The sequence below is a fragment of the Diabrotica virgifera genome, chromosome 10, assembly GCF_917563875.1.
Source record: "Diabrotica virgifera virgifera chromosome 10, PGI_DIABVI_V3a".
Classification (NCBI taxonomy): Eukaryota; Metazoa; Arthropoda; class Insecta; order Coleoptera; family Chrysomelidae; genus Diabrotica; species Diabrotica virgifera.
The window spans coordinates 147,198,448-147,221,797 of NC_065452.1; the positions used below are offsets into that span (position 1 = coordinate 147,198,448).

A 23,350-nucleotide genomic window follows, 5' to 3' on the forward strand; every position below is an offset into this window, starting at 1 on the left:
TGCTAGGATATTCTACAGGGCGTTGCGAACTTTGAGAAAAAAACACAGTTTGATTCGTACACTCGGTATACAATGAAAATTTACCTCTTTAGCAAAAATATTATTACAGGATATTGACAAAGAATAAGGCTATAACATATTAAAAAAAGAATGTGTGTGTACTTTGTACGCACGTAAGAAGATATTCTTCTATTATATAATAGGTAATTTAAACGAAGTAAATAGACTTAACAGGTTATTTGTATTTTATTTAAAAATCAAACTAACTTTCTTATCTACCACTGTCAAAAATTTTTATTAAAACAACCAAAAATAAAAAAAAATATGAATCGCCCAGGAATTGAACCCGCAACCTTCCAATCTCAGTGCTAACGCATTTCCCACTACTCCAGCGAGGCCCTAGAAATAAACATGTAAGTTTCGGATATAATTACACAACACGGCGACATATAGTGTAAAAATGTTATGCTTAGATAATATTTTATTATTTTACTACAGGGAAACACAAATCCAAAAACACAAGAATTATAATAAATAATACATTTCCTAAAACCACTAATATATTCTTTTAATGACTTAGTTGCACGGTTACAGATACATACATACCTATCTTGAAAGATTAGCAATGAGCTACATACTGTCAGAACTACATACTGTCAGTGTGCGCAGGCGCGCGGATCATGTACAATTTTATCCTCAATCGATTCGCCGCTAAAGAAGAATATCTTCAAAAATCACTTAAATCGGACAACAGGTTTAGGAGATACGCGACATCAAAAATTACCCATTTTTTAGGGGCCCGTTTTCTATGACGCGCAGTGTATATTATATAAATAATATATTATATAGCTTACCCGTGTGTACAGGAATTTCTGAGCCTTGCATGGTGTAGGTTTTCCCAGATCCAGTTTGTCCGTAAGCGAAAACACAGACGTTGTATCCATCAAGGGCCGATTGCACCAATTGGGATAATTCTACAAAAAATTCTTCCTGTGTTGCACTTTCCTGGAAAACTTGGTCAAAAGTAAATTCTAACTTTTGTTCGGTAGGTTTTGACGAACACTGGGACAATTCCTGGGTACTTTTAATTTCAATGGTGCTTTCATTTAGATAATTTATATAACATTTTGCCTTTTCATGTTCAGCTTCATTAATTGGGGGTCTTACCCTACAGAAGACTCGGATGTTGCCTAAAAATTAACTCATGAGTAAAATATAACACACCATTAAACAAATACAGTAGAACTCCGCAAATCCGAACCCCTCTAATCCGAACCAACGGAAAGTGAAAAAAAAAATAAAAAAACCAAGACAAAAACTTAAAAACATGTTTATTTATTTATTTATTTATTATACGGGATAACCCCATTAACAGAAAAATTACAGTTAAATATTAATACATTTCCAAAAGGTAATAATAAATTCAATGTGTTAAATATGACTTAATTAATCTAAAAAATAGAGAATTAGAAAAGTATAAAAACACTGAAAAATTTCATATGTCACGAACATTAATATATAACATAAATATTGACTACAAAAAAATATACAACATACAAACATAACACTTAAGAGTATAAAAATAACATCACAGGGCAAGAGATCTTTTTAATTGATTTAAGAGTTATATTAAATAAATCAAGTTCGTAATTATTTAACAATCCCATATACCTATCAAGTGGGTTGTGAACGCCATACAATGTTCTATGGAAAGGTATTTTAAACATATTATGGTAACGGAGAGCTTGATAAGGAACATTAAAATTAATCTGACTTAAAAGATTGGGAGAATCTATAAGTCCATTTATGATCCTAAAAATGAAAACAGCACCTGCTATGTCACGGCGTACCTTAAGTGGAGGTAGGGACAACTCTTGTTCAAGAAAAGAATAATCGTGATTGACAATGATAGTTTGTGTATAGTAAGCACATGATCTCAAGAATCTATGTTGTATTCTCTCGATAGTATCAATATGAGTCTGGAAATAGGGTGACCAAACCACAGAACTGTACTCCAAGAGGGACCTTACTAAGCTACAGTAAACAAGCCTAGTAGATTCAATAGAGAAGAATTTGCAATTTCTTGTAACAAATCCCAAAAGTTTAGATGCCTTCACAGATACAGCATTTATATGCTCCACAAAAGAAAGCTTCTCATCCAAAACAACACCCAAATCCCTAACGGAAGATACATATTCAAGTGGCTGATTATTAATGATGTAACCTGATTCAATTCTACTGACTTTCCGAAAGAAGCTTATAAAACAGCATTTCCTGGCATTCAAGAAAAGTTTGTTTCGAACACACCACTCCTGCAGTCTATCAAGATCCTCCTGCAACAACGCCTGGTCCAACAAACCATCCACAGGTCTCCAGAATTTCAGATCATCAGCTAGCATTAAGCATTTACTATTCAAAAAGCAATTATTTATATCATTAACAAAGATGATAAAAAGAAGCGGAGAAGTATGGCCACCCTGAGCAACTCCGGAGCTTACTGTAATAATGTCAGATAAATAGCTACCAATCTTCACTCGTTGAGTACGCCCCGATGAGGAGTTCTTAATCCACTCGACAAAGTTAACATCAAAACCCACAGACACCAGCTTTTCCAAGAGTATCTGGTGATCAACACGATCAAACGCTTTCGAAAAATCCGTGTATATGGCATCTATCTGTTTACGATCCTCCATTTGACACAATAAGTCAGACTGATACTCGACCAAGTTCATCGCAGCAGACCTTTTTATGCGAAAGCCATGCTGCGAATCGGAAATTAATCCGTTACACAACCAAGAAAGCTGCTTGGCCACCAGGCTGTCAAAAAGCTTGGGTATTGCAGACTGAATGCATATGCTGCGATAATTTTCAATGTTATCCTTTTGCCCATTTTTATATACAGGTATAACGTAGCTCTCCTTCCAAGCAGCCGGAAACATAGATGTCGCTAAAGACCTGTTAAACAGTAAATGCAAAGGTATGACTAGAGTACAGACACACTTTTTCAAAAGATAATTAGGCACACCATCAGGACCAGCTGACAGCTTATTGGGAAGATCACTTATACTGTCAAAAATTTCAATTATGGATATCGCAGCAGGTCTAATACATGTACTTATATTGCTACCCTCAGGGTAGCAGGGCACCCGGAGCTGACCATTATTAGGCAAGTAAACAGTTTGAAAGAACTTCTTAAATAAATTTGCTATATCTTGACCGTTAGATGCTGATTGGTCTAAATAAAATAAAGAGCTCGGTAAGCTATGAGTAGATCGCTTGTCATTAATGAACTTCCAAAATGATTTAGGGTTATTTTTTAAGCTAATGTCTACTCCACCCATATAGCCACTAAAGCATGTATCAGACAAACGCTTACACTCAGCCCTAAGGCGAGAAAACCTAACATATTCAGCATCAGACTGACTTCTCATGTACATAGAGTGGGCACGTTTTTTCTCCTGCGTTAAATTCCTGAGTTCGTGGGAAAACCATTTAGGGAAGGTAGATGTTCTGAATCTTTTTAATGGTACAAACAATGCTATCCCCGTCAACAGAACATCATAGAACAAACCCACAGAATTATCAACACCCTCAACCAGACAGTTCTGCCAATCCATGGATGCAAGGAAGTTATTGAGTTCAGCGTAGTTTCCATTTACAAAATCATAAAAAAATTCATCATATTTTAAATTTTTTGAATCAGTTAAATCTAAGTTTAAAAACCACTCATAACCCACATGGTGTTGGCTAGGGTCTACCAAAGGATCTTTTGCTTTCAAAGACATTTAATTCCCTAACATTTGAAAAAACCAAATCTAAAAATACATTACGATTATTAGGAACATTAATGTGTTGAAAGAATTTTAACAACCCTAACTCTTGAGCAACATCTATTGCAGGATCCCCTCCAGGACACTGAACCATTAATCCATACTCGTCATTCAGCCAAGTTGCATTGGGTAGGTTGTAATCGCCAAATATGTATATGTTAAGTGAAGTGTAACGTATGGTAATATCTTCTATAGATTGACAATGCAAACTGTAAGTATCTCGTGAAGATTGTGGGGGAATGTATACTCCACCCACCACAAACCTTGTTGTTTTATATTGGCATAGGATATAGATTTGCTCAACTCTGTCCTCATTAATAGAGATACGTTGAGATTGTATCTTCTTGCTCACAAAAACCAGAACACCACCACCGCTTTGTTTGGGACTCGTCCTTAAAGATCTGTCAAATCTGTAGATATTAAAGCCAACACATGTAATCTCACAATCGGTTATATTATCATTAAGGTTACTTTCAGCAAATATTATAATGTTTATTATACAGAGTAAAGCCAGATAATTGAACAATGTAGGTTTAATAGGACTTACTTTTAAAATGACTTACAAATAAATGCGTACTTTATACTTAGTGCTTATAAAGGTTAAACATAAACATACGTCGGTTCTCTTGTAGTCAACGTATGTCCAATTATCCAAATATATCGCCACACTCTTACGAGAACGTTTACAGCCCTAAGGCGCAATCTTAAAGAAGTGGGTCACTTTCTTCTGATGCATGGTGTTATAGCGACTTGACGCAGCGATGTTGAACCATTTACGCATAAACATACATCGACCGGTAACGCAGCAGAGTTTTGCTCCACATAACGTAGAGCCACATCCAGAGCTTTAGTGGCATCTGCGTATATCACTCGACCTGAGAGGGAAACTTCTTCCTCGCTTTCTTCATCTTCATTAGGGTTGCCTTGAGGTTGAACCAACTCTACAATGACTTAATCCGTAAATTCTTGGTACCCATTGTCGTCAGCTTCAATCCATTCTGTAATTGCACTATCTTCTTCGTTTTCACACCCTGGAAGTTATACAACTTCTAGGAGGTTATCTTGTAATGAAGATTGGAAAAATGGACCTTCTTTAGATCTAGCCACAACTTTTTCCACAATTTTCTAATTAAACTATCAGGCAGCTGTCCCAGACCTCAGCCACAGAATAAATAGCATCTTTTAGTGATTTTTTTTCAGGTTGTCAGTAATGAAACTTTCCTCGCCTTCTAATACAGTCCGTACCAAATTTTTTGTATGATACAGATTTGTAAACTGCAGAACACCCCGGTCCATGGGTTGCACTAGCGGGGTCACATTTGGTGGTAGGAAAACAGCTTTAATTTCGTCACATATAATCTCCATTACCTCAGGGTGTAAGGTAGTATTGTCTAAGAAAAAGAGGGCTCTTTTGAGAAGCCCCACTTCCTTATTGAATTTTCGAAACGGATGGTTTAACTAGTTTTTTAAATCATTCCTTAAAACGTACACTATTCATCCATGCTTTTCTTTTGGCCCTGAAATAAACAGGCAAAGCGTTCATGTTATTCAAAGCTTGTGGTTTTTTAGATTTGCCAACGACCGTTAACAGTGGCATCAATCTGAGATGGGTGTGAGAGGGAAAGAGTGAGACCGGTGCAGCGACTCAAAATTAACGACAACGAAAGCTTTGAATAAATTATAAGTTAACTTTCAGATAATCCGAACAGGCTGTCCCCCCAATTAGTTCGGATTTGTTGGGTTCTACCGTATAAGCAATTTTATTAAAATTCTAGATTTACTTTATTATCGGACACTGGAATTTTGCTTCTTTCAAGTATGTACACGAAAGATTGTCACCCTAATTTGTATCTCATGCTGAAATTATGCGATCCTACTGTATATTCAATTCAAATGTTAGAAATATGTGCTTGTTTGAGGATTGTTCAAGCCATTTTATATTGAATCGATTTTAGTTTTTTGTTATACAGGGTGAGTCATGAGGAACTGTACATACTCCTACCTCGTATAGAGGCCCCTATGGGGAATAACAAATGACCATTAAAAAGTGCCTGCTCCCATTGTTTAATAATATACAGGGCGAGTTTCGCATTTTGACAGAAATTTGTATTCGTCATAATTTTTGAACGGTCAGATCGATGTGTCTCTTATTTTGGCCAATCGTTACACTATTACCACCTAATCAACTGATTTATTCAAACTAGAAAAAAATCAGGTCCGGCTTTAAAAAAATTAGTTCGTTTGGGTCTTTGAAAAAATTTAACCCTGTATACGCTTTTTGAAAACTCTAATATGAATTTTACAAATTAGACAAATAGGCAATTAAAATGGCATATTTATTTTTTTTCCGCACACTATTACTTAATTTTTTATAACAAAATCAAATTTGACTATGAATTAAAAGTTTGGTAAAGTGAACCATAGATTTAACAAAATTAACTTTTATTACCAAAATTAATTTTTTTTTAACAAATATTTAATTTATGTTACCACCCAATCAACTGATTTATTCAAACTAGAAAAAAATCAGGCCCGGATTTAAAAAATAAGTTCGTTTTGGTCTTAGAAAAAAATTTCACCCTGTATACGCTTTTTGAAAACTTTAATATAAATTTTACAAATTAGACAAATAGGCAATTAAAATGGCATATTTATTTTTTCCCCACACGATTACTTAATTTTTTATAAAAAAAAAATCAAATTTGACTATGAATAATTAAAAGTTTGGTAAAGTGAACCATAGATTTAAAAAAATTAACTTTTATTACCAAAATGAATTTTTTTTGAACAAATATTTAATTTATGTTACCACCCAATCAACTGATTTATTCAAACTAGAAAAAAATCAGGCCCGGATTTAAAAAATAAGTTCGTTTTGGTCTTAGAAAAAAATTTCACCCTGTATAAGCTTTTTGAAAACTTTAATATAAATTTTACAAATTAGACAAATAGGCAATTAAAATGGCATATTTATTTTTTCCCCACATGATTACTTAATTTTTTATAAAAAAAAATCAAATTTGACTATGAATAATTAAAAGTTTGGTAAAGTGAACCATAGATTTAAAAAAATTAACTTTTATTACCAAAATGAATTTTTTTTGAACAAATATTTAATTTATGTTACCACCCAATCAACTGATTTATTCAAACTAGAAAAAAATCAGGCCCGGACTTAAAAAATTAGTTCGTTTGGGTCTTAGAAAAAGTTTCACCCTGTATAGGTTTTTTGAAAACTATAATATGAATTTTACAAATAGGACAAATAGGCAATTAAAATGGCATACTTATTTTTTTCCCCACACGATTACTTAATTTTTTATATAAAAAATCAAATTTGACTATGAATAATTAAAAGTTTGGTAAGTGAACCATAGATAGATTTAAAAAACTTCACTTTTATTACAAAAATGAAGTTTTTTTGAACAAATATTTAATTTATGTTACCACCCAATCAACTGATTTATTCAAACTAGAAAAAAATCAGGCTCGGATTTAAAAAATTAGTTCGTTTGGGTCTTAGAAAAAATTTCACCCTGTATACGTTTTTTGAAAACTCTAACATGAATTTTACAAATAGGACAAATAGGCAATTAAAATGGCATATTTATTTTTTCCCCACACGATTACTTAATTTTTTAATAAAAAATCAAATTTGACTATGCATAAAAAGTTTGGCAAAGTTTTTGCATAGATTTAAAAAAATTAACTTTTTTTACAAAAATTAATTTACAAAAACAATGTTTTTCTTATAATTAAAAGTTTTACCATTTTTTTTTCTATAACACGTCTAGATCTAAAACTCCCCATAACACTTCTTTTGGACTCTATAGTTTAGCATAGACGTGATCAAATAGATAAATTTTAAATTTTTTCACTTAATTTTTGCGATTTAACTTTGCAATTCACGAATCTGCACCGTTTATTTTTAAAAATTCATAACTTTTACGAGAAGAAGACTGAAAGTCTACAAAAATTTTCATAGTCTTCACAATGGTAAGAGATATGTGCTGTAAAAATTTCAGAAAAAAAAATATTAAAATGGAACAGAGTTGTAGCGAGTTAAACCGTGATTTCATTTTTTTTTCATTTTTAGGTTAAAATTCCGATTTTGACAAATTTGATTTTTTAATAAAAAATTAAGTAATCGTGTGAGGAAAAAAATAAATATTCCATTTTAATTGCCTACTTGTCCAATTTGTAAAATTCATATTAAAGTTTTCAAAAAGCGTATACAGGGTGAAATTTTTTTAAGACCAAAACGAACTAATTTTTTAAATCCGGGCCTGATTTTTCTCTAGTTTGAATAAATCAGTTGATTGGATGGTAACATAAATTAAATATTTGTTAAAAAAAATTAATTTTTGTAATAAAAGTTAATTTTCTTAAATCTATGATTCACTTTACCAAACTTTTAATTTCATAGTCAAATTTGATTTTTTTATAAACAATTAAGTAATCGTGTGCGGAAAAAAATAAATATGCCATTTTAATTGTATATTTGTCTAATTTGTAAAATTCATATTAGAGTTTTCAAAAAGCGTATACAGGGTGAAATTTTTTCTAAGACCCAAACGAACTAATTTTTTAAAGCCAGACCTGATTTTTTTCTAGTTTGAATAAATCAGTTGATTAGGTGGTAATAGTGTAACGATTGGCCAAAATAAGAGACACATCGATCTGACCGTTCAAAAATTATGACGAATACAAATTTCTGTCAAAATGCGAAACTCGCCCTGTATATTATTAAACAATGGGAGCAGACACTTTTTAATGGTCATTTGTTATTCCCCATAGGAGCCTCTATACGAGGTAAGAGTATGTACAGTTCCTCATGACTCACCCTGTATACACACTTTATCTCGAACATTCAATATATTAAGTTACGAATAATATTTGCTTCTCGATATAAACGGACATTCTTCCCCGTGAAGACGAGTCGCCTGTGTTCATTTAGTTAATAGGTCATAAATATTTCGTTCTTACTGTATTATACACCAATAACGAGGAATCCAAAGAATGTACTACAAGTCAAGGCGTCAAACAGGGATGCGTGCTAGTCCACTGCTATTCTCAGTGGTACTGGATGAAGCAATAAATAAAGCCAAGAGAAGAATGAGAAAAGTAACATTAGGATACTGGCAAATGAAAGAGACGCAGCTACTATTTGCAGACGACATGGTATTGATAGCAGAAAACAGAGAAGACTTACAGAACAATCTTGAAATCCTATAAGAACTATCCAACATAAATATGAAAATTAATACAGAGAAAACAAAAACAATGATAATTTCAAATACGAGGAAGACACACGCAATAGAATTAGACGGGAAACAACTAGTGCAAATGGAATATTTTAAATACCTACGAGTAATAATTGAATCAAACAGTAAACAAGACATGGAAATAAACGAGAGAATGGGACGAACAGGAGGCTTATTTAACAGTATGAAAATATTTGTGGGGAAAAAAGATACCGGAGAAAGTAAAAACGGCAGTCGTTAGATCAGTAGTTAGACTAATAATCATGTATAGCAGTTAGACATGGACATTGACATGAAAATAGACGTATTTGACGTATTTCATTGACATGAAAATAGCAAACACAAAAAGGACAGACAAAATACGAAACGAAACAATCAGAGAAAACTTAAAACTAGAACCAACCAATGAAAAAATAGTAGAGGGACAGCTTAAATGGTTCGGGCACGTTTGTAAAATGTCGAACGGGAGACTAACAAAACGAGTGTTCGGAACGAGAGTGCAGGGGAAAAACAAAAAAAGAAGACCAAGAGTTATGTGGGTAGATGAAATCAGGAAAGCAGTCGAGAAGAAAGGTTTGACATTGGAAAGTGCAAGAAACCTAACACAAGATCGAAAAGCATGGAGACTACAATGCCAAACTTAACTCCACCAGCCTTACACCTTTTTTTTTCACAATTTTTTTTATTACATATTTTAATTTACAATCTGCTTCATCGAAGCTATAAGCAAATAGTTTGAATGTTAAATACATGAGGGAGAAGCTGCCCTGTGGAAACCCTCCTATTATAATTTTTTACATTTGATCACAATATGTATATTTAATTTATTAAATCTGTTGGCCATAGTTTCTTCAGTCGTCTTGCGAATTCGGGAGGAGTGTTCAGCAGTCTTGCTTCATCATTTGGATGACTTCTCAGTTCATCAAAGTAGCTCTTTGTGATCCTTGGAATTTCTTCCTCTACCAAGGGTGTAGCTGAGTCCTCGTGTAGGGTTTTATTGCTTACATACCAGGGTGCGTTGAATATCATCCTCAATATTTTTGATTGGACTCTTTGTATTATCTTGATATTTGATGGTTTTGAGCAACCCCAGAGTTGAACACCATAGGTCCAAATTGGTTTTATCATAGTTTTATACAGGAGCAGTTTATTTTCAATATTGAGTTTTGATTTTCGACCAATAAGCCAGCTCATTTGTCGTATTTTGATGTTGATCTGGGTTTTCTTGGCTTGAATGTGCGGCTTCCATGTTAATCTTTTGTCAAGGGTTAGTCCCAAATATTTGACTTGTGTGCTGACTGGTAATTGTGTATCATTTAGTGTTATTGTTGGACATACATCCCTTCGGTTTGTAAATGTAACTTGGGTTGACTTCGTTTCATTTACTTTCACCTTCCATTTGTTGAGCCATGTTCCCAATTGGTCAAGGTGGTTTTACAGTTGTGCAGACGCGATAATAGGGTCCTCATTGACAGCGATTATGGTGGTGTCATCAGCGAATGTTGAAATTTGGGTTGTTTCAGTGGTTGGGATATCTGCGGTAAATAATAGGTAAAGAAGAGGGCCCAGGACACTACCCTGTGGTACACCTGATTTAATGGGAAAATATGTGGAAGTTGCTGTGTTATATTTTACTTGGAAGTAACGATCTTGAATGTAGGATTTCATGATTAGGTAGTGGGGGGTTGGAAGAATACATTTGAGTTTGTATAAAAGTCCAGTATGCCATACTCGATCAAATGCCTTTTCTACATCTAAGAATGCCGCTGTGCAATATTTTTTTTCCTCAATAGCAGTAAGGATTTTTGTTATAATTCTATGAGTCTGTTGTGTTGTGGAGTGTCTCTCTCTAAAACCAAACTGGTGTGTGGGTATTTCTACATCTAGGTTAATGTCATTCTTCAGTCTACCAAGTAGTAGTCTTTCGAAGATCTTAAAAAATTATCGGCAACAAGCTGATTGGTCGATAGGATGATGTTTTATTTGGAGGTTTACCCGGTTTGTGAATCATTATTATTTGCGCAAATTTCCATGTGATTGGGAAATATGTCAGTCTGAGTGCACTATTGTATATTTTAGTTAGCATGACCAATGCTCTTCTCGGAAGATGTTTCAGTATTAATCCTGTTATTAGGTCAAATCCAGGTGCTTTGTGGTTATTGCATTTTTCTATTTCTAGTTTAACTTCTGATGTATTGAATGGTGTTATTGGGAGCGTCATAGGGCAAGCACTATCCAGGAAGTCTCTTATTAAGTTTTCATCATCATTATTCTCTACTTGGTGTTCTTTAAAAATACCAGCTAAGTATTCTGCAAATGCTGAAGCTTTTTCCTCGTCTGATCTTCCCCAAGTACCATCATCTTTCTTAATTGGCGAGTTGTGTTCTGTAGGTGTGTTTTGTGTTTTGTTGCCTTCCATATTGGGTGATCTTCTTTAGACAAGGTACTAATGTAGTGTTCAAATGTGGCATTGCGAGCCTCATTTAGCGCTGTTTTTAATTGTCTGGTTAATCGATTATATTCGTGTTTGTCATTAATGTTGCTGCTTCTTTGTCATCTACCTCTTGCTCTTCGTTTTTCGACTATTAGTTGTCTAATATAATTCGAAGTGGTATTTTTGTTTTCATGCTTTGGAGTTGATGGTGTAGCTCGATATGCAGCTTGCTGAATTTGACAAGTGAAGTGGTTTATAGCCTTATCTATGTCATCTTTTCTTTGAGTCTGATTCCAAGATTTATATTCGTGTCAAGCTGGTACTTGAATTCACACCAATTAGTTTTAGGGGAAGTCAACTTGGGTATTTCAGGTCGTTTGATTATGTGGGTGCTGATTGTTGCTATGATTGGTGTGTGGTCAGACGAGAGATCCCAATTTGCTTCTATGTTTGTGTATTTTGCTGCAATTCCTTTTAGGATGAAGAAGTCGAGTAGATCTGGTAGTCTATTTGTATCGGACGGCCAGTACGTTGGTTGTCCCGTCGATAAGTAGGTGCAGTTTGTGTTGTTGATGGCATCTAGTAGGCTTCTGCCTTTTGGTGTAATGAGTCGTGAACCCCAATTCGTATGCTTAGCATTCCAATCACCTCCAACAATGAATTTGTTACCTAGCTTGTTGAATAGTTCTTCGTATTCTTCAGTTGTGATTCTATGTCTAGGAGGGCTATAAATTGCAGCAATTTCGAAGTTCCAAGGCGTGGCATTTATATTAAGTATTGTTGCTTGTAGCTTATCTGTTTTATGTTCCGGCATTTGATGATGTTGTATATTGTTCCTTATAATTATTGCAGATCCTCCATGGGCTGTTCCATCTGGGTGACTAGTGTGGTAGACTGAGTATTGAGGTATTTTAATTACGCTTCTTTCTGTGAAATGCGTTTCGGATACAAAGAGGATGTCTATTATGTTGTCCTCTAGGAATTGGATTACTTCTGCTTTATGGTTTGCTAAACCATTTGCGTTCCATTCGGCTATTCGAACAGATCTAATGAATTTTATTAATTAATGTTGTTAGCGTGGTAAGGATCATGCTGTTTTGATTCATTAGTTGGGTGAACATTGCTTTAAATTCGTTTAAGAATAAGTTCATCTGAGACCCTATGTCAGCTACTTGATTTCCTGCTCTTACTGCTTAGGCATAGGATTGGGTTCCATTCTGTTGTTGGTACTGTGATTGTTGACTCTGATACTGTGAAGTTGGTGCTGGGTTAACATTTTGATGTGGGTTATGATTATTATGGGTTGACTGATTTCCACGTTGTCTATTATTTCTTACATTTTGCAAGTCCTTGTAAATTACGCAGCCTTTATAGTTTGCAGTGTGTTCTCCGTTACACAGGGCACATTTTGCTGGTGTATTTCTGGGTTTTGTACATTCTGGCGTTGGATGACTTCCTCCACATTTCACGCATGCGTAAGGTCTTGTACAATACGCTTTTGTGTGTCCATAACGTTGACAGCGCTGACACTGTGTTATATTTTTCTTTCTGTGAGGAGGTTCAAAGCTGACTTTCATATTGCCGATAGAATCCAGTGTATAAATGTGTTTGTTGTTTTCTTTCGGTTCTAGGTCCACATAGAACATTGACAGTGGTGATTTATTGACTCTGTGTAATACGTTAATGATATTACGGACAGTATGCCCTGATTTAGCTAGTTCACTTTTTATTTCTTCAACTGGCATCGAGTGGTGTAAATTTCTTATAACTACCCTATAAGCTCTATCTTGTTTTGCTTGGTATGTGTGGTGAACTATTTTGCTACTATTTAAATGCTGTATAAGTTTTCTGTATGACTCAATAGTTTTTGTGTTTATTTTTATTGTGTCATTTGGGAGAGCTTTCGACTGGTAGTCTTCTGCTTTAATGACTGTCGATAGGTTTTCAGTCATCTTTTTGATATCATTTACCCCATAGATAAATATAGGTGGAGGTTTAGGTGTTACTGGTGTGTTATTATTATCAGTTAAGTTTTCTAATGGTTCAAATCTGTTGTTTGTACTCACTTGCATTGTTGTTGTGTTACCATCTTTGGGGTTTGCTTTTCTTTTTTTTGTAATTTTTTTGACTGTTTGCAAATCATGGACATTTTATATGGTTTCGTCGTCTTCGTCGCTTGAGTTTTCCATGACAAGTTCCTCTCCACTGAGGATGTATTGGGAAGCATTTGATGTATTTGGTTGATCCATTTGAGGTGCAGGGAGGTTTTGGTTATATTGGTGATTATTGTTTGGGAATGGAGTAGGCGGGATATACTGGTTTGTTGTCTGTTGGCTGCTCGGGAATCCATAAAATGGGGGCGATATTACTGGAGGTTGTTGAGGCTGTGTATATATTTGGGGCACATTATACAACCCCCCATTTGGCACTTGATTTTGGTGGTACATTTCCTTAATATAGTACGCCACTGAGTTCAAAATTAATCACATAAATAGTAATTTAGAATTAATCACTCAAATCGTTTTTTACTTTTTATTTCACTAATTACCATAAACTAGTCCCGGCCGATAGCCGAGACCGGCACAAAAACTTGGAACTTGGATCTCGAGAGCGATATGGTACGTCTTTACTGCTCGGAATCCAAATACACACTAGCCTTACACCTAAAGGTAGACTAAGTAAGTAAATATCTCGTTCTCGTGGATCGGCAACTGACTTTCCTAATGCATAAAAAAGACCGGTAATTATTTCTTGTATAAGGGCTTGTTTATATGTAGGCGATTTGTCAACGTCGACTGCGCGGTTTACCTGTTTTACTTGATCTCACCCTAATGCCGCCTTTGAAGTTTCACCCTAATACCAAGTAAAACAGGGGCAAAACAGGTAACCCGCGACGTCGACGTTGGCAAACCGCCGGCATATAAACAAGCCCTAAGATATAGACTGACAACCTGTTCGACTAAGTAAACAAGAATCAGGTTTTTTCCTTCCATGCCAAAAGTAATAACAGAGTTGACATCTCAGACCAGAGTTAATTCTCCCATTGCTGATTCGTCCATCACTAATTATTAGTGATGGGCAGAATCGAATACTTTCAAGGATCGAGAACTTAGTACGCAAGAACTGCTAAGAATAAAAATTTTTTTGAGTACTGTGAACCAGATTCACTTTTAAAGATGATTTAAAATATAAATTCTGTTTTAAATTCATCAATTTGTTTACAAAAATGTGACAGGTTGAATTGAGCACCATCACTAAGTTAAATGTTACTTTTTCTACAATCACTATTCACAATGCACTTTTCTGCACAGTTTTATGTTAGCAAACTTGATATTTTCTCACAGTATAAGATATTTGACATTAGTGTGCAGAAAAGTGACGTTTCTGTGCCGGAAAGTTCTTTTCTGCACAGTTGACTACCTCATTCTGAGTAACGTTATATTCTGTTTACATCCGTGGTTAAAGTTTAGACAAATATATAACCTATAAGACAATTTATTATATTTAACTATAGAATAGAAATTAAATTATGGATGTTACAACTGTTTTATTTTACAATTTTATTCTTATTGAACATTTTATAATTATCAAATAACCAATAAGGATTTAGCAACCTCTGCAAGATACGTTGAATGAAGTAGGTTTTGTGTAAATCCGTAACGGCATAAATATAACGTTAAAATATGACTCTACTGTATTATAATTTTTTAAAATAGTTTAAATTTAAACAAATTAAGGCAGTGCATTACTGTTTTAACTGATTTCTGTTCAATTTGTTTACATATAAGGAATTTAAATTGATTAGTATTAATTACATACAGTTTAAAATTTATCACATATTATTATAATTAATCTTCGTTTGGAAATTGTGATTTTTATTTTTAGGAAAATCTGTGGTTGTATAAAAAGTATAGTGTGTAACACGTGCAGAAAGGTGATTTCTCACTCGTTTGAATTGCGGCACTCGCTTGCGCTCGTACCGCAACTTTTCAAACTCGTGAGAAATTAGTACCTTTCTGCACTTGTTGCACAATATACTATTATATACCTACTTATTTATTATATACAAATAAATAAAACAAAAAAATACGAAAAAATATTTTTAGAAACGCTTTTCTTTAGTTACGAGTGACTAAATTTAAACATATTATAAAAAAATCAACTAAAAAGCAAAAAATAAAAAAAATTTAAAAAATCTAACACATTCGTCAAAAAAAATGCGTGGCACATCTTCATCGAATAAACGGTTTTCGCGCCACGCTTTTCTTTAACGGTCTTAAACTTTTCAAACATTAAAATATATCGTCATGTTTATTAAAATATGTATAAAACATATGATGTACAAACATGAAAAGTAGTCGGAGTCGGCAAAAAGTTTGAAACTTTATTGTTTATTTATGAAGCATAACGTAAACAATTAACGTAAAAAGTGAAATTATGTATAGTTCATATAATTAGCTACAATCTGTAAAAGTTTCAAGTTTCTTTATTGTAAAAAACAAGAGAATTTAAACATTTTTCGTTAAAATCGTTTTTTATTTAAACAAGTAATAAACAAAAAATTTTTTATTGACTATTCGTGTATTGTTCCCGCAAATGCATATGTCTGCAAATTTTTAGTCATTTGCATTGAAGAAAAGGCAGTCAAATTAACGTCCAAATAAACGCCGATTTATATATAAACAAATACACTCACCGGCACAAAATTCCGCCACCCAAAATTTTTGATTAAGTTTGACAATTTATAACTTTATTATTTGTGCTCCGATTTTCAAGATTCTTGCACCAGTTTGTAGGTACATGTATTGATATATCGTTTCGTATTATTCCGGTAACACAAAAATTTTGCTTGCATGGCATTATACAGGGGTGAATGGAAGCGTTGTATTTTCTCCTATCTTTAAGTTTGGTACAGTTATGGCCCTGGTAGATGGTACTATCAGGCTATTCCCCAGGCAAGGATAACACATCTTTATTCGATGCCAAACATATTGCGAGCAGTCGTTGCTGAAAGAGGTGGATATACACGCTATTGAATTATTTTGTTTTGTTGTTAACTTTGTTTTGTTTTATTAATTTTAGTGCGTTTGATATTTTTAATTAAAAAAACCTTCAAAGCAGTTTTTTTATTTACATGTCTTACAAGAAAAGAGATATTCGGATAATTCAAAAAACAAAACCTTAGTGATACCTCCACGATAATACAAAAGGAGTATGAAACAAAATCAGGCCTCCAATTTTTCCACAGAATTTTTGAAGTTATACTTCTTTACCGGCGATAGAGGGTGATTTTTTTATATGTTAAAACCTATCAGCCCGGCGCATGCGCATTATAACTTTGTTCTGATTGGATGTTCAAATGACATGTCAAAAATTATCCGATATGGCAGCTGTGGTTTGGAGGTAAAGGTAAAGGTAAACAAATGTATAATATATTAGTTTTATTGTTGTGAGGACAGAAACAAAAAAGTTTATAATATTGTAGTGACTTTTAAATAGTTTTTAAAAGTAACAGGTACGTAATAATTGTTAATGTATCATGGGTATAAACCTACCTATTTGATCTGCCAAAATACATAGTATGTAATACTTTTATTTATATAATTTGATTACCATCAAAATTTCTTTCAATATTCACCTAATATATTGTTTTTTACTCTATGTTTTGTTGTATTTTTTCAATTCTAAATCATTTCAATTCAAAATTAAAATAATTTGATCAATTTTCAAAATATCAAAATATCACAAGTTTAATCCGTTTAGTTAGTCGATCTTCGTAAATAATGACACATAGTGTCCGTGGCTAAGCGGAGAAGGCTAATGAATTCCAATACCAACCGCTCTTATCAGCGCTGGTTCGAGTCCCAATAGAAACTTTCTTTTTTGTTTTTTTTTAATACATTTTATGATTGTAAGTATATTTATTATATAATTGTATTTTCAGAAAATACGTATTTAGTTAAAAAAATTTTCGACAATTAATGTTCAGACATCATTTGTGGCTTGTTTAATGTGTTTGTGTGTGTTTTATTCTTTTATTATTTTAATTTTTGGCACTGTTCTAATAAAAATGTTTGAGAAGTAGTAAGTATAAATTAGTTTAATATTTAAACAAAATATAAATAAAAAGTATATTAATTTCGTTTAAATCATATAATAGAAGTATAACTTCTTACGTGCGTACAAAGTACACACACATTCTTTTTTTTAAAGTTAGGAGAAAATACAAGGGGTCCGGACAAATAATCCCGGACAAATAATCCCGGACAAAAAATCCCCACAAATAGTCCCCGGACAAAAAATCCCGATCAAAAAGTCCCCACAAATTTTTTTGGACAAAATATCCCCACAAATAATCCCGGACAGAAAATCCCTAAGAAATGTTTGCTGTTGAATAGTTCTCTAAAAGTTTTGCCGTGAATGGTGGAAGATATGGGAAATAAGCTAAGGATGTGGGAATGATGTTGTAATTGGCTTAAATCTTTTGATCACTCTGCTTTGAGTAACTCTGTTCAGAACATTGTCTATTCATGATAATAACTAACAACTATACTGAAAACAATAATCTTGATTATACTAATGTAAAAATCCGTTCCACGCATCGCCATAAAAGTTATTCAAAGCTTTTCGATTATTTTGACTTTTTTGTTGGTTTTGGGAACAAATTTATGGGCATTACTATTCGATATCAGGTTTTCAGAAAACGTAATTAAGGATCTGTGTGCATCCATAAAAAAACTTTAAAAATTTATCCATAAATCAAACCAGACATGGCTGTTCGGGGAGATGCCAGATGGGAGAAGATCTGTAGGGCTGCCTAGAAAAAGGTGGAAAGATGCAGTCTGGCGGCCTAGAAAAAGGTGGAAAAGTTATAACGCCATTGATGATGAGGATGACTAAATATTTTTGACGTTAAACTTACAAAAAGGAACAGAATTTTTTGCATTACAATCAAGATTATCGTTTTCTGGACCAGCAGTTATCATCACGAATAGACAATAAGTACAACATGATTCCCAATGCCTTAGCTTATTCCCCATATCTTCCACGATTTTTAAAAAACTCACAATTGGAATTCGACATTTGGTAATCGAAATTACAATGTATGCTTAATTTTAATCGCTAATCATTATTTTCATGCCGAAAACTGGTTTCATGGCGATTGCTATACTTTTAGAGAACTATTCGGTAGCAAAAAATTTTCTTGGGAATTGTTTGTCCGGGATTATTTGTGGGGATATTTTGTCCAAAAAAATTTGTGGGGATTTTTTGTGGGGATTTTTTGTCCGGGGATTATTTGTCCGGGGATTATTTGTGGGGATTTTTTGTGGGGATTTTTTGTCCGGGGATTTTTTGTCCGGGGATAATTTGTGGGGATTTTTTGTCCGGGATTATTTGTCCGGGGATTATTTGTCCTAGCTTCAAATACAACGCTTCCATTCACCCCGTATAATGCCATCTAAGCTAAAAATTTATGTTCCGGAATAATAACAAAAAACATATATACATGTACCTACAAAATGATGTAAAAATCTTGAAAATCGAAGTACAAATAAGAAAGTTATAGACTGTCAAACTTAATCAAAAATTTTGGGTGGCGGAATTTTGTGACGGTGAGTGTATATGAGCGTTCAAAATTTGAAACTTTATTGTTTATTTATGAAGCATAACGTAAACAATTAACTTAAAAAAGTGAAACTATGTATAGTTCATATCATTAGCTACAATCCGTAAAAGTTTCAAGTTTCTACATTGTAAAAAACAAGAGAATTTAACCATTTTCCATTAAAATCGTTTTTTTTTATTTAAACAATTAATAAACATAATTTTTTTTTATTGACTATTCGTGTATTGTTCCCGCGAATGCATATGTCTGCAAATTTTCATTCATTTGCATTGAAGAAAAGTCAGTTAAATTAACGTCTAAAGATTTGATGCAAACTATTGAAGTAAAGAAAAGCGTTTAAAAAGCATACCTTTTAAATCTTGTACGGTGTTTTGAAGTTGTCTCCTCGCTATCTCACTTTGCAAATAATCTTTACGTAACTTCTCGTTTGTAGTTTTTAAATCAATACATTCATTATTACTACTTCTTAATTCATCTATTAATCTGTTATTTTCTTCTTGTAATTTATTGCACTTCGTTGTAATTTCAGTATTTAATGTTCTTAGTGTTGCACAATCAGTTTTTACAGTTTTTATTTCTGTTTGTAAATCACAATTTTCCGTATCTTTATTGGCAATTATTTCATCAAAATTTTTTCTAATCTCTTCAGTAGCTAAAGACAAAGAAAAAAGCTGAATTTAGCAAAAAATATACATAAAAAAAGTATTTTTTGGCGCTACAAAACAGCCAAAGAGCACCAAAGTAATTATTGAGCCCCAACATTACCTACCAAATTTTAAAATGTCTCAAAAATAATATTTGGCAACCAAAAATATTTGGTGCTCAATAATACTGAGCACCAAAAAATAAGAACGAATTATCAACATGTACACACAACAAGCCAGCTCCTAGAATGCAACAGAAGAGCCACTAACAATGGATTAGAATCTTTTAATAGGGTTATTAAACACAGTAACACACTTTGAGACCGCTGTCTTCTTTCTCGTTTTTTATTGCTTCTGAAAAGGTAACTGATTGGTCAAGTAAATATAAACTGCGAAACTACATGGTTTCAAAGCAGCCAAATGTGACTTTAAAACAATGGACAAATACCAGTGGGCTAAAATCAGAACACTGGTAGAAAAAACCACGGAATACAGGGTGTCCCGAAAAGATTGGTCATAAATTATACCACACATTCTGGGGTCAAAAATAGTTCAATTGAACCTAACTTACCTTAGTACAAATGTGCTCATAAAAAAAGTTACAGCCTTTTGAAGTTATAAAATGAAAATCGATTTTTTTCAATATATCGAATACTTTTAGAGATTTTTTATTGAAAATGGACATGTATCATTCTTATGGTAGGAACATCTTAAAACAAAATTATAGTGAAATTTGTCCACCCCATAAAAAATTTATGGGGGTTTTGTTCCCTTAAACCCCCCCAAACTTTTGTGTACGTTCTAATTAATTCATTATTGTGGTACCATTAGTTAAACACAACGTTTTTAACACTTTTTTGCCTCCGAGTATTTTTTCGATAAGCCAGTTTTTACCGAGCTGCGGCTTCTTTTTCAATATATTTACGTAAAAATTTTATGGGGGTTTTGTTCCTTTAAACCCCCTAAATGTTTGTGTACGTTCCAATAATTAAACTATTACATATTTTGGTACCATTAGTTAAACACAGTGTTTTTAAAACTTTTGCCTCTTAGTCTTTTTTCATGTCACCTTTTCTTGAGATGTAGCTTCTTTTTCAAAATATACCTAAAAATGTAAATTATAAATAAATTTTCAGATTATTAACAGGTCGCTATAATCGTATACCATATACCTACAAATATGTGGTGGATTCGACAAATATTCAAAATATCTCGATAAACACTGGCTTATCGAAAAAGTACTAAGAGGCAAAAAAGTTTTAAAAACATTGTGTTTAACCAATGGTGTCACAATAATAATTTAATTGGAACGTACACAAAAGTTTGGGGGGTTTAAGGGAACAAAACCCCCATAAAATTTTTATGGGGTGCACAAATTTCACTTTAATTTTTTTTTAAGATGTTGCTGCCATAAAAATGCCACATGTCCATTTTCAATAAAAAATCTCCGAGAGTTTTCGATATATGAAAAAAAATAGATTTTTATTTTCTAACTTCAATGGGCTGTAACTTTTTTTGTGTGCACTATTGTATATAGGTAAGTGAGGTTCAATCAACCTATTTTTGACCCCAGAATCTGTGGTATAATTTATGACCAATCTTTTCGGGACACTTTGTATAATGTACCTTTACATATGGCATTTATTGACTTTCACAAGGCTTTCGACAGTATTGAAACCTGATCCTTTTTGTCAGCCTTAAGGGATGCTCGAATAGACTCACGGTACACTACACTCATTAAAAACATTTATGAACAGGCCACATTCCACATCAAAATCAATGAAGACGAAAAAACCGAAAAAATACGCGTTGGTAAAGGTATTAGACAAAGTGATACTATTTCACCAAAACTTTTTACCTTAGCATTGGAAAATGTATTCAAACAGCTCGACTGGGGCGAAAAAGGTCTAAACATTGATGGTGTATGTTTGAGTCATTTGAGGTTTGCGGACGACATAGTATTATTCAGTACAGATATCAAGGAACTGGAGCAAATGATGAAGGAATTAAACCAGCAATAAAATAAAATAGATCTCAAAATGAATCTTCAGAAAACAAAAATAATGAGTAATGTACAAACTAATCTTTTTATTGACAACGTCAGTCTTGAAAATGTAGACCACTATATTATAATCTTGGACATAACATTAAAATCGGCAAAGAAAACCAAATAGCCGAAATAAAAAGATGCATACAATTGTCTTAGGTAACTTTCGGCAAGTTAAGCTTTATCTTGAAGAATAAAGATATACCAATGTGTCTAAAACATAGAGTTTATGACAAATGTATCTTGAATGTAACTACATATGGATGAGAGACCATGGCCTTTACAAAGAAAACCTTAGAGCAGCTCAGTACAACCCAAAGAGCGATGGAGAGGGCCATGCTAGGGATTAGTTTGAGAGACAGAATTCGAAATATCGACATTCGTGAAAGAACAAGGATTACTGATGTCGCAGAATGTATAGCAAGGCTCAAGTGGCAATGGGTCGGACATGTTGCCCGAGATAATCCCGAAAAATGGACAGAGACTAACAAACTGGAGACCAAGAGAGAACAGGCGATGAGTAGGCAGACCACAGAAGAGGTGGGTAGATGATATCAAACAAGTCGCGGGCAAGCAGTGGATGAGAATTACCAAGAGTAGAAATCGATGGAAGCAAATGGAAGAGGCCTATGTCCAGCAGTGGACGAACAAGGCTGAAGAAGAAAGGGCTAAACTACCTAAGAGGGTGCCCAAAAACATGAATATGAAGACAAAACTCATTTTAGTCATGGACCAAATTTGATGATTACATGATACAGTGTTTTAGTGAATGTAAAGTGTTTTTGCCGAAGAAAAAAGATGACTGGGTGCAAGGTACTTCTAATTTATTGTCCAATGTTCATCAAGGAATATATGTGCGAACATGTTTTTGGAATGACCATTTGGCTTAAGGGGTCATATACGTTTCTCGAGCTTAAAAAGTAGTCTAAATGTAATGATAAATTGTACGAAAACTATTGGGCTAATTGATTTCATTTTTTTTTAAATTTTAAAGGTGGAGCATAAAACATATGTTAAAAGTTAAAAAATAATTAAAAACATGGCGGCTGCGTCCAGTGGCGTAGAACATGTTTTTTTGGTGAGGTCAAACGGTGGGCATGATAATAGTCCGGTCGGCAGGTTGTGGAAAAGGGGCGTCACGACGAAAAATTCCGAAGTTAATGAAATTTTAGGATGTTGTTTGTACATGTTTACTGATGTCAAATCCAAGTTTTCGACCTCGAGGAGGTTGTGGAAAATTGTGCCTTCTTTAAATTACTATATAATAGCTTTTCACGTAGGATTGACCGTTTTAGAGTTATGAGCAACAAACTGAAACAAGTCCGAAAATTTCGAGGTTTTTCGGCCGCCAAAAATTTTCCACAACCTCCTCGAGGTTGAAAACTTGGATTTGACATCACTAAACATGTACAAACAACACCCTAAAATTTCATTAACTTCGGAATTTTTCGTCGCTAAAAGTACTTGCCGACTGGACTATAACTGCTTAACCGTTCGTCCGATT

The 23,350-nt window shown here is 33.5% G+C and overlaps 1 protein-coding gene across 20 annotated transcripts in view; it reads right to left on the reverse strand.

Moving 5' to 3' along the window:
* The window catches only part of LOC126893466 (protein claret segregational-like), a 649,821-nt gene that overhangs the window by 25,764 nt on the left and 600,707 nt on the right, over nucleotides 1-23,350 (reverse strand). For 17 of the 20 annotated variants that reach the window (XM_050663706.1, XM_050663692.1, XM_050663700.1 and 14 more), the window contains 2 exons: nucleotides 19,505-19,807; nucleotides 855-1,190 (listed from right to left, as the gene is read on the reverse strand). The exons of 1 other annotated variant lie outside the window; for it this stretch is intronic. In XM_050663706.1, coding sequence (XP_050519663.1) covers nucleotides 855-1,190; nucleotides 19,505-19,807 — 639 coding nt within the window. Of the gene's footprint in view, nucleotides 1-267; nucleotides 400-854; nucleotides 1,191-19,504; nucleotides 19,808-23,350 lie in introns of those variants that run through there. 2 more of the 20 variants (XM_050663707.1, XM_050663695.1) reach the window with 2 other exon arrangements.